The 16,094-nt window shown below is 39.0% G+C and overlaps 1 protein-coding gene across 1 annotated transcript; it reads right to left on the bottom strand.

The window, feature by feature from the left end:
- Window positions 1-723: 723 nt before the first annotated feature.
- On the bottom strand, window positions 724-16,094 carry SEC61A2 (SEC61 translocon subunit alpha 2). The gene is made up of 12 exons (XM_082757848.1): window positions 16,007-16,094; window positions 14,864-14,931; window positions 10,923-10,988; window positions 9,163-9,241; window positions 6,504-6,635; window positions 6,250-6,359; window positions 5,494-5,647; window positions 4,413-4,573; window positions 3,164-3,361; window positions 2,750-2,941; window positions 2,519-2,595; window positions 724-1,830 (listed from the first exon to the last, which is right to left on the bottom strand). Exons 1-12 carry the CDS (start codon window positions 16,011-16,013, stop codon window positions 1,644-1,646), a joined length of 1,431 nt encoding a protein of 476 aa, XP_082613974.1. The 5' UTR covers window positions 16,014-16,094; the 3' UTR covers window positions 724-1,643.

Below are 16,094 nucleotides of genomic sequence, written 5' to 3' on the forward strand. Positions count from 1 at the left end.
GCCCTAATCAAACTACGTGGAAAGAGAAAATTGGTTAATTTGATCCAGGCACTGTTTAATTAAGAAAATACAGACTCTGATGACAGTAACAAAATATCAGCTGGTGCAAACTAAAACAGTGTTTGGCCCCAATAAGTAGCGCTGCTTAATGTTTGGCTTCCATACACACCCTGAGATCTGCTAGGCTGTGCTTTCTCCAATTCCCTCATGCATCTGCATAAGGAGGTGACAGTTTATTTCAAGCTAATCACTTCTAGGTAAATCTGCCAAAAAACACCTCTTCAGTGCACAGTCACCTGCTTCTAATTATCTAAACAACCACCACAACTTAAAGGTTAGGGCCTAAAAGTCATCATAAGCCTATGATGATATCAGTCTTGCCTCTGAAACACATTTGGATGAGCATGCAGAAATAAGGAAGACTTTCCTAACTTAGAAATGAAGTAGAAACCTTCCTTAAGGTTCTACCTTCCAAAACAACTCCACAAAGTTACGTACAAGTGTGAAAGACAAAAGAAATCAAAATGGAAAATCAAAGGGGGAAAAAAAAAGTGATTAAGATTTTTTTTTCAGCATCCTTTATTATATTCTAGAGAAGAAAAAGGGTAAACAGGAAAAAAAAAAAAGAGGCCTTACAGACCTACCTCCCTAACAAAGCCTGTTGGAAATTACTAAGAACTGCACATGAATTATGTATCTTGCACAGAAAAGAGACAGGAGAGAGCTTAATTAAATAAGTTTATTGTCTAACGTTTACACTTGTTACATTGCCGCTGCAAAGGGCGACAACATAAATAAATTTTCAGCAGGAACTCCACGTTCCCCCCCCCCCTTTCCCTTCTATGAACACTGCTTTAAGAACCAGGCCTTGCTCTTTAGACTCACGAAAGCAAAGTGGACATGAAGTTTCAGTGGCACAGTTTTCACAAGTACATGTTTCAAACAAAACTCTACCGGGCTGACTTGCCAGCGTGACAGCAGCTACCCCGCTGTCTCACGGGAAACCCAGGGCAAGAAACAGCAGTGCCCTGGTCCTCGTGATGCAGCAAATCCACCACAAAACCAGTGCACAGGTGAGATGAGTATCAGTCTCTGGTAAAAACATTTGCTCGCCCACCCTTAGAGCTAAAGGAAAGGTGCCTGGGTGGAGACACCACAAAGGAATAAGGAGTGCTGAGGTCAGTGATGGGGAAATGCAAGTTAAAAAAGTATAAAAATTAAGGTAAAATACAGGCTACAAACCAATTTCATTAAGAATACTGACACGTGGCAATCTGAATGGAGATCTTTTTTTTCCTATTAAGGACTGGGAAATAAATTTAACATTTTAATACTGTGCAAAAATGTTTACCAACATCGAGCTGATACATTTTACCATCTCACTGTAGTGTTTCAACAGCAAGGTAGATGAATTGGTTTCCAGCATTACAGGCAACACTAGATATACTTAAACAAGATAATGTAAACTTTATTCTTAAGGCAGCTGGTACTGATGCTGCACACAGGCATGGCTCGATGCCCGTTACGGTAACGGGACAGGGAGCACTTTAAAACAAGTAAAAAGAAAAGAGCGTTATTGGACTAAGTGACGCATGTTGTCAAAATACTTTCCCTTTCACACAAACCATGAAATGTTTGGACATCTAGAAAAATAACGCGCCTACTCCTCCAACTTCAGCTTGTTCTTTTACAAATATTTCAAAGTACTGATAAATAATGGTGACTGCAAGCAGAATGCCAGTGCCCGACCCAATGGCTCCTAGGAAGTCAGCTAAAACCGAAAGGGCGCCGATGCACAACCCACCAAATGCAGCTGCTGTCGGGATGTACCTGGAACAAAGGAAAGGATTTATCATGACATGTTTTCCTACAGGGATTCTAGCAAAACATCTCCTACTAAAAAAAAAACAAGAATATTTAGGGACGAGTTTAGCATTGCAATTGCAACTCTGCCATTACATCTTATGATCTTCTAAATCATATTTGCACAGCGTAGGAACTAAAATAAATATTCACTGACAGGAAAGCTGCATAAGTAATTGACCACTGGCAAAGCTTTTTAGTTAACAGGGTAACTTTTTCTCATTATATGAATACTTTGTAACCTCCACAGGACTGAAACCAATGACTTAAACATGCAGGGAGGAACCCGCCTTGCAATCCACACCTGTACGCTTCGCTTACTGCATCAAGTACCACTTCTGTAGCATCATCTTAGTTCAGAAATGGTAAATTAAACACCTGGGAAAATCAAGGTTTCTCCCTTTTAAAAAACATAGAAGAGATTCAACCCAAATTCCCTCCTTACTCTGCTTACACAAAAGACGCTACGGGTTAATCTCTCACCTACTGCTGTATACATCTTTTGCATTACTGGGACAGCTGACTGGGAAGGATCTTGACATTTGTACTGGAAACAATCCCGGATTTTTCCAAGCGTATCTGCTCTAGCTGACACTTCCCCAGCACTTGTGCCCACCCAGCAGAGCAGCACAGCTGGAGGTCAGCACTTCCTCACCTGTTAAGCTCGTGAACCATTGAAGTGTCCCTGTGGCCTCTCATCACCATTTGCTGCTCTTTGAGTTGCTTGGCAACCTGCGGAAACATGGTTTTATGAACCTGCTGCAGCATTTCACAGTCATCTGGTGTTTAGTCAGAGCAATAACCGATCAGTTAGGAGCTGGTCGGTTCTAAATTAGAGGCAGTGTTTGAAAATACAATCATTAGGCACGTTTAGCAGAACACCTACATCTTTTGCCGATGAACCAGACACCTCAATCCAAGTCTTGGAGAAGAATGCACAAGATCCCAACATAAAAATTATATAAACTATGACATGGACGGGATCCTCAAATATTGCACCCATGGATTCTGGAGGGGACAAGTAGTAGCACAGGCCACCAACAGGGTAAGAACGAGCAGGGCCACCGCCACTGACATCCTGTGAGAGGGGAAGAAAAGAAGCAATTAGTTCTCCCAGACCTCACCTTCCTATCCTGTGTTTACAGAGGAATTCCTCTTCTAAGTTTAAAACAGCTTTTCCCTACAAATGTTAGGAAATAAGCATTCCAGTTTTCTGCTGGTTAAATATCCAAATCTCACCATGAAGTAATATAGATATATATTTATATATAATAATTATTTTAAGTGATAAAATACTTACTGCCCACTGTCCTAATAAGTTCACCAAGAAGTTGCCACTAAAACGAACAGACAACATCTGGGAAATAACATAGAGGTTCGAAACTAAGGCAGACTGCAGAATGATGGGAATGTTGGAGGTATAAAAGAGCTTGATAGGGTAGCTGCTGTACTGTCCACGATACCGTGCAGACTTGATAGGTAAATCAACACGAAAGCCCTGCAAGAAAGAATACAAATGCATCGAGTTTATTTCTAAGATAAAAATTATTCCTAGTGTGCCTAAAAGCTATCCCTGAAGATATCTGCTAGATAAACAAGGAGTGCAAACTCGAGGACAGTAAAGCCCAAAGGCTTTCAGCTGCAGCCTGCGTTACAGATTTTAGGGATTTGTAAGTGTTACTGCTTGGTCGCGTTACATTCTTTTTATATAAACATTCTCTCTCCAATGCTAAGTAACATTCCTCTAAAACACACTTACTTTATAAAATACGGTTTGATAAAACCCTTTAATGGCTTTTAACTTAATTGGTGAGTACCAGGAGACTTACATTTGCAAGCCCAGACCTCTCTTTTCTGGGGTGGGCTCCTATCTCAGTAGGCCCCAAAAAGCCACATTAATTTGAAAACCACAGAATTCAAGGTTTTTTTGCCAGCACTCACTCTCAACAGCTTGAAAAACATCACGTTTTGGACACACCACAAAACCAAACCAAATCAAAAAAACCCTAGGGGTCTACTTTAGTATCCATTTTAGCAAATACTCATGTTTAAAAATAAACAGCTAAGTATTTCAAGAAAATCTTGGGGAAGTGGGAGTGCAGGGGAGAACACGACGCAATAAGCTATTTATTAATTACACAGTCATTTCCTGAACAAATCTGCATCATGCACGCCCCAAAGAAGCAAGGTTCTCTAGCTGTGGCCAAAAGCATTACTTTTTACCTCAACTATGAATATCATGTGCATTTCTTGTATGATACAAGCACTGCACAAGTACTCTAATAGGCTGTATGGCATCCAACAGAATGTGAAATCACATCACTGCCTGCGTACAGGTATAAAGTTTAACAGCTGTGCTGTCACAGAGGCACGGTACAGTACTGAAGTATCACTATTCAAATAAAAAGAATTCCTTACTCAAAGCTAAGATAACTCAGTTATTGTCGTTTTGCTTTTTTTTTTTCCCCCCAGCGACTGCACTCTCTGGAGTCCAAGCACTTCAACCTATGCAGTTTCACAGAGCGACTATGAGAAATTTCTTATTTTACCTGAAAATATATGACAACAGCAAACACAAATACTGTAGCAATCAGATTCATGAGATTGGGCAAATTCTGTCTGTAAAAAGCCTCCCGCAAAGCACGGACTTTGTCAGTTCGCGTAGCCAGAAGGTGAAATAAAGCAATCACAGCACCCTCAAACTCCGTTCCTACAAAAAGCAAAAAAACAAAAGAAGTTTTGAACTGTACATTTAAAACAGATTTTAAAAAATCTTCACAGCTTTCCTCAGGGAATTTTAAAAGTGATATGTCTAAAATCAGATTCAATAGGACATAAATCCTGTTACAAGAAATGTATCACAATACAGTGTTCTAATTCACAGAAGGGAGAATAAGCAAGATTATTCTTGGTTTAAAAAAAAAAAAAAAGTATCACACAAAAGAATCTTTTTTTCTTCTTTTTTCTTTCTTTCCTGGGGGTAGGATGAGGATTGGAAAGAAGAAATAATAAAAGAGGAGAAAAAAATAGCTTTAGAAAAGCAGTAATAAACCACGGCAGAGAGAAATACTGGAAGTCTGGTGAAAATGAGAGCTAACTAAAATCCTGGCTCAGAATTTCAGATAATTAACTAGATTTCATTAATCTAATTAACTTCCTGATGCAAACACAGGATGTATCCTGACTTGGTATTTCCAGAGTCTCTGGACAACCAGATATTGGCTGAGGAACAAACAGATGGCAGTCTCTGAAGACTCAAACAAGCTTTAAGTAATTTGGAGGCAATAACTGTAACAGTAACCTATAGCCACAAACAACAGTTGGATCAAAAACATCTCCCCTGAACATACAGAATTTAATCTCTTGTCTATTTCTACAGACTAAATTATGCTAAAACAAGGCTATTGCAATCTGGAAATCTAAAATCTTCAGTCAAGGGGCTACAGCTCCCATCTTAACTAGTGGGATTCAAATCTGGAAAAGAAAACTTGCAGGTAATTAATCTTCTTGCAAGTCAGATAACATTCTTATCTTCAATGTTTGACTATTTTAGAAGCTACAGCTGATAAAGTATATATATAGTATAATGTGTTTCAGTGGATATATAGCTAGTTGTAATAGCACCCATACCTCTGCCAGTGTTGATGGTAGTGGGACTAAAAGCCTTCCAGACAATGGTTTCACAGATATTGGTAGCAATAAATAGGGAAATACCGGACCCCAACCCGTAGCCTTTCTGTAGCAACTCGTCTAACAGCAGCACAATCAAGCCAGCAACAAACAGCTGTGGGAAAAGAAACAAAACTGAGCAGAAACAAGAATAAATCAAGTTAGGAATTACATATTAATTACTTGCTTCTGTTATTTTCATCATGCTGGAAAGTGATCTTTAAGGGTTTTTTTTTAACCTAAATACCATTCATGCAGTATTTCTGCCCTCTCACGTACACACCTGCACATCTCACCTGGCAATAATCTCTGTGACTTTTCAACATTGACGCAAGCAAACGGACTACTCAGAAATTTTTTCTTCAATAAAGTATTTAAGTCTGAGAATCTACTGATTTGCTCTAAAGGATAGTGAAAGTTGAATCTTTACTCCTCTGTGGTACTGCACAGCAGCTGCTGCTTTCAAAGTCTACTAATTTCTACGTTTGGAATCAAGCAGCCACTCCTTATCTGAAACATTTATGATATTAATTATCCTGACTTTCTCCCCCTTGATGGAAGATAGAGGAATTTCTCATATACAGACAGCAGATATGAAGGATGATGCTTCCTGGTATTAAAAATAAATAAAAGGCAGACAGACATTGAAAGATTTTTTCTTCCAGCCATACTGCATCTAACCAGTTTAAGTTACACACCAAATAGCTCATTACAAACCTGAATTATAATAAGAAGACAAATCCCAGCACCCATTTCAGCAGGATCTCCATACATCCCAGTCATAACATAGACGATGGCTTGCCCGATGGTAATAATCATCCCAAATACTAGAACAGGAAAGAAAGCAAATCCTTTAAAAAAAATAATCTCCTGTATTGACCTACTGAAGAAATCTCACATCTAGTATCAGTTCAGCAGACTGCTTTCCAAATAAAATGATGTTCATTAATTTTAATCGGAGCAGCACTCACATTTCTGAGCCCCATTGAACAAGGCTCTGTCCTTTGGCGTATCACCAACTTCGATGATTTTTGCTCCAGCTAACAGCTGCATGATCAAACCAGATGTCACAATCGGGGAGATACCCAACTCCATCAGCGTACCTGACCAGGAAGAAAAAACAATTATATTACAATTTAAACACCTCTCCTAAAGGATTATTCACTTATATATATTAGGCCTGTTGAAAGACTTCTGACCTATAGGGAATGTTTCATAATCCTTCAAATGTATATTCCAGTACAGACATAACCAAAACAAAAACCGTCATCTTTCCACAGAAGAGGGGTGCTGTGTTAAAAATCTGCAAGTTTGAAGGCAGCATGACAAACCTATGCAGCTTTTCACCTTAAATATCTTTATGAAACCATGTGAATGCTGCAGGTCCAGACTGAAGCTTAGCAGGTTACAGAACTAGCTTTCTGATATGTCATATCAAGGAACCTTTCACCAGAAACCATCTTCTCCTTGGTTGTTTATTCAGTCACTGCTTCAAATGTCACTTTTTGCAGAAGTTTAATTGGGAAGACCACAAGAAAGATGATGCAGATCTGCAGAGCCCGACAACAGCACTCTCAGATCCACTAACTCTAGTTAAGAGCACAAAAGTTTAGGACTAAACCAGTTCTTAACAGAACACACACATCATTACGATGTTCCACGCTGCCACCTCACTTACCGGTGCAAGGTGTCAACGTTCAACTCCAGGCAACTCAAACAGGAAAATAAAACTTTGTAAAGCACTAATTCTGCAACATATAGGTTTACGTTCCAGAAAACCTGCCTGTTTTCCCCCCAGCCACTTCATTTGGTGTAATAAAAACTGAGGCATCGTAACATTGCTTACACCCTCAGTGCCGCACACACAATAACTGACCTACCACCATGTACTTGAATTCAGATATATTCTCAGCAAGGTCTTGTTTAACTACTGATATCTGCTGGAATTGTATTACTTTGTGCTATGGGAGCAGAACTGAAGATACTCAAAGCAATTAAACTCAGGAAAATAACCCACCTTTTGCCTGTAAAATGTACTCTCTTGCCTATACAAGAAACATCTTCCATATCACCTTTTTAGAACAAGAGTATTACAAAGAAACCATTTTTGAAATTTAATTTATCCTTCAGTTCATACCAGAAAATCTTCACCAGTATGAAAATGCTGAAAGTTTATTAAAAAAAAAAAAATAGTAAAGCTGAAAACCTGGATGAAAATTAAGAAACAAACTACCAAGTGCTGAATCTTCCCACGTTTCTCAAACTAGAACGTTAAATCTAAGGAGAAAAAAAGTTTGGATAAGGACGAACTTTACGAGTTTAATATTGAATTAAGCCATACAAAATTACTTCTGAACTATATTTTACACGAACAGTGAAAGCATATAAATAAAGCATGTTTTTTCTGACATTGTCATAATATCCACCGGAGAGATTAAAAGGAGAATCAATCAGCTCACAATTTTTCATAATTCTGTATATTTAAGTGCAATTCTGCTCTTGCTTGTAGCACGGTAGCGTTCCATCATAAAACTACCAGAAAATTATTAATGAAAAAAAGCGTTTAGCTACTAGAGACTTGCAAAGTCTCAATAAGAATCAGTGACAGGGGATGCATGGTCTGTAAGGTCAAGAGGAAGGTCAAAGGAAGTAGGAACAGTATATTCATAGCTGATCAGACTAGAAGCTCATCCATTCTCACATCCCACCTCTGAAAAGGGCCCTTTCTCTAGGGGATGTATCAAGCTCTATTTCTCTCTTCCCATGCATATATTAGGAATTTGCTCTGGCAACTTCCGCTACTAATTGTTGTAGTATGTTGCTTAAAAATACCACGGGCTGCCCCTTCTCTTTTACACTAAGAGAAAAAAGTGCCTCTCCACACCTTATCAACTTTTTTATTAGAGATCAAGATCTTAATAATGATTTGGGAAAATTAGGATGTCAAAACCTTTAGCCTTTTACCTGGCATCCTCCAAAGACATCTAGTCAGTTGACTTAAGTGAAAATTAACTTTCCCACTCCTGTTTTTGTTGCCTTCACAGTCTCTCTAGTCCTTTCTCAGCCAGTTATCATTCTGTTTGGGTAGCGACCTCATTTGTAGTCACACTTGCCAGGTCCTACATTTTAGATTTCTCACATTAGTTTAAATCTTTTATGTATTTGTTTGGGCTTAGTTTGTCTATTCTACAATAAATTACTTTGGGTTTACTAAACTATAAGCCTAATCATCTCTGCCCTTAGCTTTCCAGCCTATCAAATCACCCATAATGATTTATAATCACCCAAGGCGTTACGAGGCAAAACTGATTTGCACGCATAAGGTCTTTTCTTTCTTACCTGCAGGGGGAAAGACTTGGTGTTCCATACTTTTATCAGGAAAAGGCTTTGAAACAGAATCATCCCAAAAGTTGGGAGTCAAAATGAATCTCATTTACACATCAGAGGGGACCCCATTCCTAAGATGTATGTCTCAGGTATCAGTCAGTTATTCTGTGTGAAGAACCTTACAAAGTGTTTCCACTCAACATCTGGGTTCTACGAAATTTAACATCCACCCATTTTCTTCCCCAGTCTGTTTATACTGACAAAAAAAAAAAAAAAAACAGAGAAAAGAAATAATCTACTAACCCCTGTTTGACGCAAGAATGACTCGCATCCAATAGAAAGGATCTGCAGAATCTGATGACATGATTCCAAACAACGGTATCTGTCAGAGCACACAGCAGCATTAAACACATACACAAAGAAAGCTTCCATTAACCCAAGAATCTGAACTTGTAATGACTCAACTCTTACACTCTTTAATATATTTCTTTTTTTTTTTTCTTCAATTAAACCAGAATGTACAATAACAGAGATCCTGAGACCATCTATTTTAATCCTCTAACTGGGGTATGACTCAGAGGACTATGCTATGGAACCTAAGACCCCTTCTGCAGGAAAAAAAAAACAGAACTCCCTAGAAAAAAAATGTCAGTGCACATAAGCTAGATTAGTAAAGGTGAAGATGCAAATGGCTGTCTTAGGCAGTTATGGAGTACTACAGCCCAGGTGGAGCAGGGAAAGGGGAAAAAAATAATAATAAGATAAATACGTTAGATACCATGAATGATTAACAAAATGGAGGGGAAAAAAAAACTACGTGATATTCCATTTCTTCTTTCAGCAAAACAATGGAACACACTGTAGCCAAACTTCTTTGAGAATACAGAAGAAAGGAAGGTCGTTGCTGTTTTTTGTTATTATTTTTTAAACAGCCCTAAACAAAATTTATTTTCAGTACAAATTAAAGATCAAGCGTAAATTACAACATAAATATCCTCCTCCATCAAGTTTAAATATTCAAATTCTACAGCTGGGAATATGTTTTTAAAATACCCTATATGAAACTGTCAAAGTTAGCCACGTTTATAGAAAAAAATCTTAATTACGTATCTATTTAGCAGCTAGGAAGCACAGATAAACTACATATTCTTCTATCTCCAGTATCCTTCCTGCCTAGTCCACCCAAAAAGTAGATAGGTATGAGAGCTGGGGTTTAGCCTTTCAACAGCCCTTCAGTGTTGTAAACATCCAAGTTATAAACTACTGCTACAGAGCCTGACCGGGATAGGCAAGTTCAAGATAATAAATAAATAAAGTATAACCTAAAAATTCTAGGCCTGAAGATATCTGGTTCATTCTAAATGATCTAAGAGGCCTAAAAGTTCTAAAAAATAAAATAAATCAAGTAATGCATGGATTTTCTGCAATATGTATTCTTTAACAAACAAAGCTATCTGTTCATAACCCTAGTGCAGGTTTCTAAGAACTCCTGCATTTATAAATATTAAGAATCATGTAAATGTTTACAAAGACCCTGGGGGAGGGAGGTTAGCTAACATCTTCAACAATATATTCAAAAACTCAAGTTCTAAATGTCAACTGAAACACCTCAGAAAAACATTTCCCTGCAATCTTTACAACTCATTAGTTTGTTCAAAAGGAATCAGGTAAAAACAGTCACTCCTGTTTCATTTTCAAACTTGTTACTGCTAAAATTTAAATTTAGCTATGAACAAACAGTAAAGGATTCATAAACTTGCTGCTTAGGTTACTCAATGAATAATTATCTCTGCTGTTTACCCTGTAGCCAGTATCAGTATTGCATAGGACATTTCACTTTTAAAAAGTATTTCAGATTAAATAGAAAGCATTAGCTTCATAGAAATTAATAATAAAGACTATTTCTGAAATAGTCTTATTCATTTAAATGAACTTTAAATACTTAACCACAAAAAGACAGAACTGAAACTGACAGGTCAACATGAACAGAGAACGGCTCACATTTTTAGCATTCTACACACAGAATATCTCCTTTCTGAAACGCAGAAAATATCAACACCTACCTGGCAGCATACTAAGAAAATGAAGAGTGTGATAGCTGTCCATAACACCTTCTCTCTGAACTGGATCTGCAGAACAGATTGGGGACAGAGATTATTGTACTTGTTGTAGTCAGAATTTTCACTCCACCACCACATCAGTGCTGATCATCATTCAGAGTTAGATGTGAAGACGTTGAGCCAGATGGCGTCATTTCTCATCAGAAATTATTTTTAATATGATTTCAGAGTTTTTAGAGACAGTCACGGGCTTCTGTGTAGTCAAAGAAAGCTTATATGGGATCTGGCAGACAGTGTGCCTGGTATTTGGTGAGCAGAACATGTTTTATATATAGTATCCTAATACAGGGGGTATTTACAGAAAAGCAGCAGCATGGCTAAAAACACGAACATACCAGAACAAACATGAAAGATTAATTAAAAAAAAAAACAAAAACTTATCCACAGTGATTTTATCTCTAGGTTTCAACAGATTGGAGGCACAGTTTTGTAAAGCTGAGAATTAAGTGATTAAAAACCAGAAGAACCATTAGTTTTGGACAGGAATTCAAACCATTCAGAAGGCAGCTCGTCAGAAGGTGTCACAGGAAGCTTAAATTAACCATTGCGATCACAGACACAGAGTACAACGCGACTTTAAAGGATCTTTTTCCCCTCTGAACTGTTTCTATCCATGCAGATTAGGTATAATTTTAAAAGATTGTCAGATTAATGATCATTGGTCACTAACATATTGAGGAGATTCTCATGGCCACAACTTTGAGGCAGAACACTATAACTACTGCCAGGAGCAAGAAGAGAAGAATCACAAGGTTTCCATTTGAACCAGAGTTTATCTCAAAGCCTGAGAGAGAAAGAAAGCATTTGCAGAGACCAAGAGCGAGCTGAGATGCAGCGTTATGTTCAAATCCCCACCTCTCCTCCATGGACTGCAAACCCTGGGAGAAGTGTGTTCTCTGCAGACAAGAGCACAGCAGCTACTAAAACGAGACATGAACTAACATACGAGACAGACACAGCAGAAGTAAGAGATTTCTGCCTCCAACCACTGAATCTGCCTGTAGAGAAGTAACAAGAGAAAGGATTAGTGCCTAGTTTTATAGGCCCTGCGCACCCACAAACAAGAAGCTACAGACTGAGGCAGCCGTGCAGCTTCTCAAACAAAAACTCAGAAATAATCCGTATCTTTGTAAGTGAAGACATGCACTTACTTTGAAGCAAAATAATTCCAGTAATTTAATGTATTTACTGATCCAGACTCATTGCTAAAAGAGGCCAGATGCTAAAAATACACACAGTACAAAGTTAAAAAAAGAAAAATAGTGACAGCAGCAAATAAATCCAGTGTCTTGTGTTAGATTTTATGCAGCGCTGACCCACTTTACTAAGTGCTGTTTGAATTTTATACTTTAGCTTTTAAGTACAGACTTTTAAAACAAGAAAAACGAGCAGCACTATCTCTGCAGCCCAAACTTAGCTTCTGGGGTATCAGTCTCTTAAGCTGTGTAACTGCCCGGGCTCTCACTTTAACTATGGTGAACATGAGCATTAGAGAAATTCTGCAAGATTCAAATCACAGTTCATTCACAAGGAACAGCCTCTGTGATTCAAAAAGAAAAAAGAAAAAAAAAAAAAAAAGAAAAAGAAGGCATCTGAATCTGCATGCCAAGAACAGCAAAATACCAACTGGTACCAAAATATTCCAGCCACAAATGATAACAAGCACAAAAAGAGTACATTTCATCATCTGATCAGATTCAACTGGACATTTTATTCCTTCGACATTTTTCTCACTTACAACCTGTGAAAATAAAGGGACTTGAGCATCATCATCTTGGTGTTCTGAACACTGTGTTCTACATCTTTGAAAAAAATCTGTGCATATCAGGGTAATACGAACAAATGCTACTAACTACAAAAAGCAGCACTTGCTTCTGGTAACCAGCTTGGCCTAACAACAAAAGCAACACTCCCCAGTGACAGCAACAGCCCACTTCCCGCCTCAAAAATAATGGAAAAATAGTTCAACGGGAGCACATCTGAATCAAAACTTCATCTTCACTGGACAATCAATACAAGCTAAGAGAAGAGGGCTTATTTTTTTTTTTTTTTGAATCTTCATTTCTTGTCCTGGCCTTAACCAATCCACTAAAATCATTGCTAATTATGTTTGCCCGTAAGAGATCGCAAGCAAAAAATAAATAAAAAAGAATTAAGAGTTATACAGAGTGACCTAGGCCACTTAACAGACTAGACACGAGCAAGGAACATAATGTAAAATGCTCATATGACTCTTCAGTCTAGGAACGACGTTCCCAAGTATATTTTTCACTTCAAATCTGTACAAAGCTGGCAACTGAGAGTCATTGCCTAGACAGTGACCTAGATAGTGAAAGAGACAAAGTGACCCAAGCAGCAAGGACAGGAATTTCAGCACCTCCCTGGGCATCCTTCATCAGCTGATGGAGGACATGGACAAATAAAAATAAAGTCTCTCTTCCTCTCTGGCACAGAGAAGGGTAGGAGAAAGCAGCCAAGAGAAAAATCACAACTGTTGCTGAGCTTTACAGAAACTGCAGTATCTGTAGATTTATCTTAGCTTCCTCTTCTCATCTACTTCGTTAGAAAAAATGGGACACACAGATATAACCAACCCATCAAAGATATGCCCTAAACCAGCACGAGAAGACTGCACAAAGGTTCACTGCTGCAGAAACAAAGCACTCATACTTTCTACGCAAAGCAGTTGCATCCTGATCTGAGCACAAGGTCTGGATCTGGAAACTCCTGCTCTAAAGATGCCTTTATCTGATTGATATCACTTGTTTGGAGGCCTGTCCTGAGAGGGAAAGATGTTGGGAATCAGCAAGGAATGACAGACAGGGTGAAGAGATGGAGTAAATCCCAATCTTCCTAAAAATCAGTCCCAAAGGGGGATAATTGGCAGTTTTTATCACATCATTTCCATCCAATCCAGCATATTCAGCTATGGTGATGGGAACCAACATCTCTTCATCCAGTCCTAAGCCTCAGGAATCTCTCATCAGTGTAAGAGGATTCTCTGTGATGGTATCATACTTGCAGCTATGTATTTTCTTTTAAAAATGAAAATCAACATTTAGCTTACCTAACATTCACTGGCATGAACATCCCATCAATTTGCTGCTCTAATTAGAACCTTTGTCACCTAGGCAATACCTGAGTGTTTGAGTATGAGAAGTAAAAAAAAACATTTTTTTTTTTGACGGGGCCATTCTTTCTGATCCTTCTGATCTGCAGAAATTAATTTTGATCTAGAAAATAGGCAGAGAAGTGGGTTTTAGGGCTATGGGAATAGGTAGATGAGCTGTAATGGAACTCAGTTTATTAGTTTCAAAACAAAGAGAAGTGTCACATCCAGTAGGTGAACAGGGAGCAATTATGTGAACTTTATCACAGATCACTTTCCCACCTCATCAAAGGGAAATGGTTATTGGAGTAGGAAACATTTTGTTTTGTAGAAAAGGAAGTACTAAATACAAGGTTCCTGAATTCCAGCACAGGCCTTTTAAAAGTAATACCTTAGCCAACTCAAAGCCTAGAAGTGTCACCAGGACTTAAAGCCAATACCAACAGTGTTATCCACAGGAAAAAAAGCTTCAAAACTCTGGTTTGGTATATTAACGTAGATCCCATCATAGGGAGCTGAAAGTAATAAAGTTAGTCTAGAGATAAGACATGAAACAAGATGAGTTAATACAATTACCAAGTGGAACAACTTATCAGAAGGCAGTTAAGATTTTATCATTCTGTTAATCTTTCACCTTAACATGGATTTCCTCTCCTCCAAAGAACCTGTCCTACTTTAGGGCCCACTGTCTGTGTTAGTATTGTAGTGTGGACTCGAATGGCACAACAGTCTTATCTATGAACCAATACAAATAAAAACATGATGTGGCACTCACCTTTCTTTCTGGCTTCTGGATTTCAGGTAAAACCGCACAGAAGGGCTTAATAACTTCCAGGAATTTAACTGGTACAGAAAAACACACCGAAAAAAGAATAAGAGGGAAAGAAAAAAAAAAAGAGTGAGAACAATTTATAAGGCAATTATTTAATCAACACGCACTCTAATTCGATGTCTGAAAAATAACTCCCTTTTCTTGAAGCTGTTGAAAAATGGGTAAATATGTGGAAGAGAATCCTTTTTTAACACAGATTTGGCCCATCCTCTACTCCTCTAATCATCTGAGGGGAGAAGTAACACTGGATATAGCACAAGAAGTGAACTAAATTATATTCTATTTCAAAATAAATGGAATATATTCCATATATATATAAATGGAATATATGTATTGGTCTGTGCCTGTTAAACACAGCAGCAAAGGATGCTAAAGAGTCCCTACCCAGAGACCAGTACCTTGTGGTTTACATGTGCATGTAGGTGGGAGAAAAGAAAAAAAATCACTCAAATATTTTTAGAAATCGTAACTTAAATCACTGCAACACCTATTCTGACCAGAACTTTGTGGGATTTTCCTTTAACTTTTGGTCCATCTCTGCTCACAACTTCTCCTTTAAAAACACAGAAAAGCTCAACAGTTTGAGCTCTCCTTCTGGAAAAAGAAAATAAATAAAAAAATAAAAAATAAATCCAGAATGTACAAAGGTGGGCAATTTCCCTGCCAAAACCTGCAGGGTATCGCCAGCCCCCCCCCCCCATACACACGCATTTTGGATTTCCACCAAAACCCACCAGCGGGCTCCCCTTCCACCAAACCGCACTCGTTACGCTGCGGAGCGAGGTTAGGCAGCTTTTTGGGTCGAAATCCCGTGATTTATGCTCACTTTCCCGGCTGGGCCACGCTTCTCCTTCACCCCCCTCACCGCTCATCCCACAGCCTGGCTTCACGCCCCACGGCGCGCCGGGGGGGGGGGGGGGGAGGGCATAAAAACCCACCCTAAAAAAATCTCCGACCACCCTCGCCCTGTCGGTAGGTGCTACCGACGCCCCCCTTCGTCCTGCCCTGACCCCCCCGGGCCATGTTCTCCCCTCAGGGGGGACAGCGAGGAGGATCCCCGCGGCCGCCCCCAGCCCCGCTACTCACTGCCCATGGCGGCGGCGGGGCCGGCGCTGCCTCAGCCGCTGTCACCGCCGCTCGCCCTCCCTCAGCCGCCGCCGTGACGTGAGGCCGG

This window comes from Aythya marila (genome assembly GCF_965140915.1).
Source record: "Aythya marila genome assembly, chromosome: 1".
Lineage (NCBI taxonomy): Eukaryota > Metazoa > Chordata > Aves > Anseriformes > Anatidae > Aythya > Aythya marila.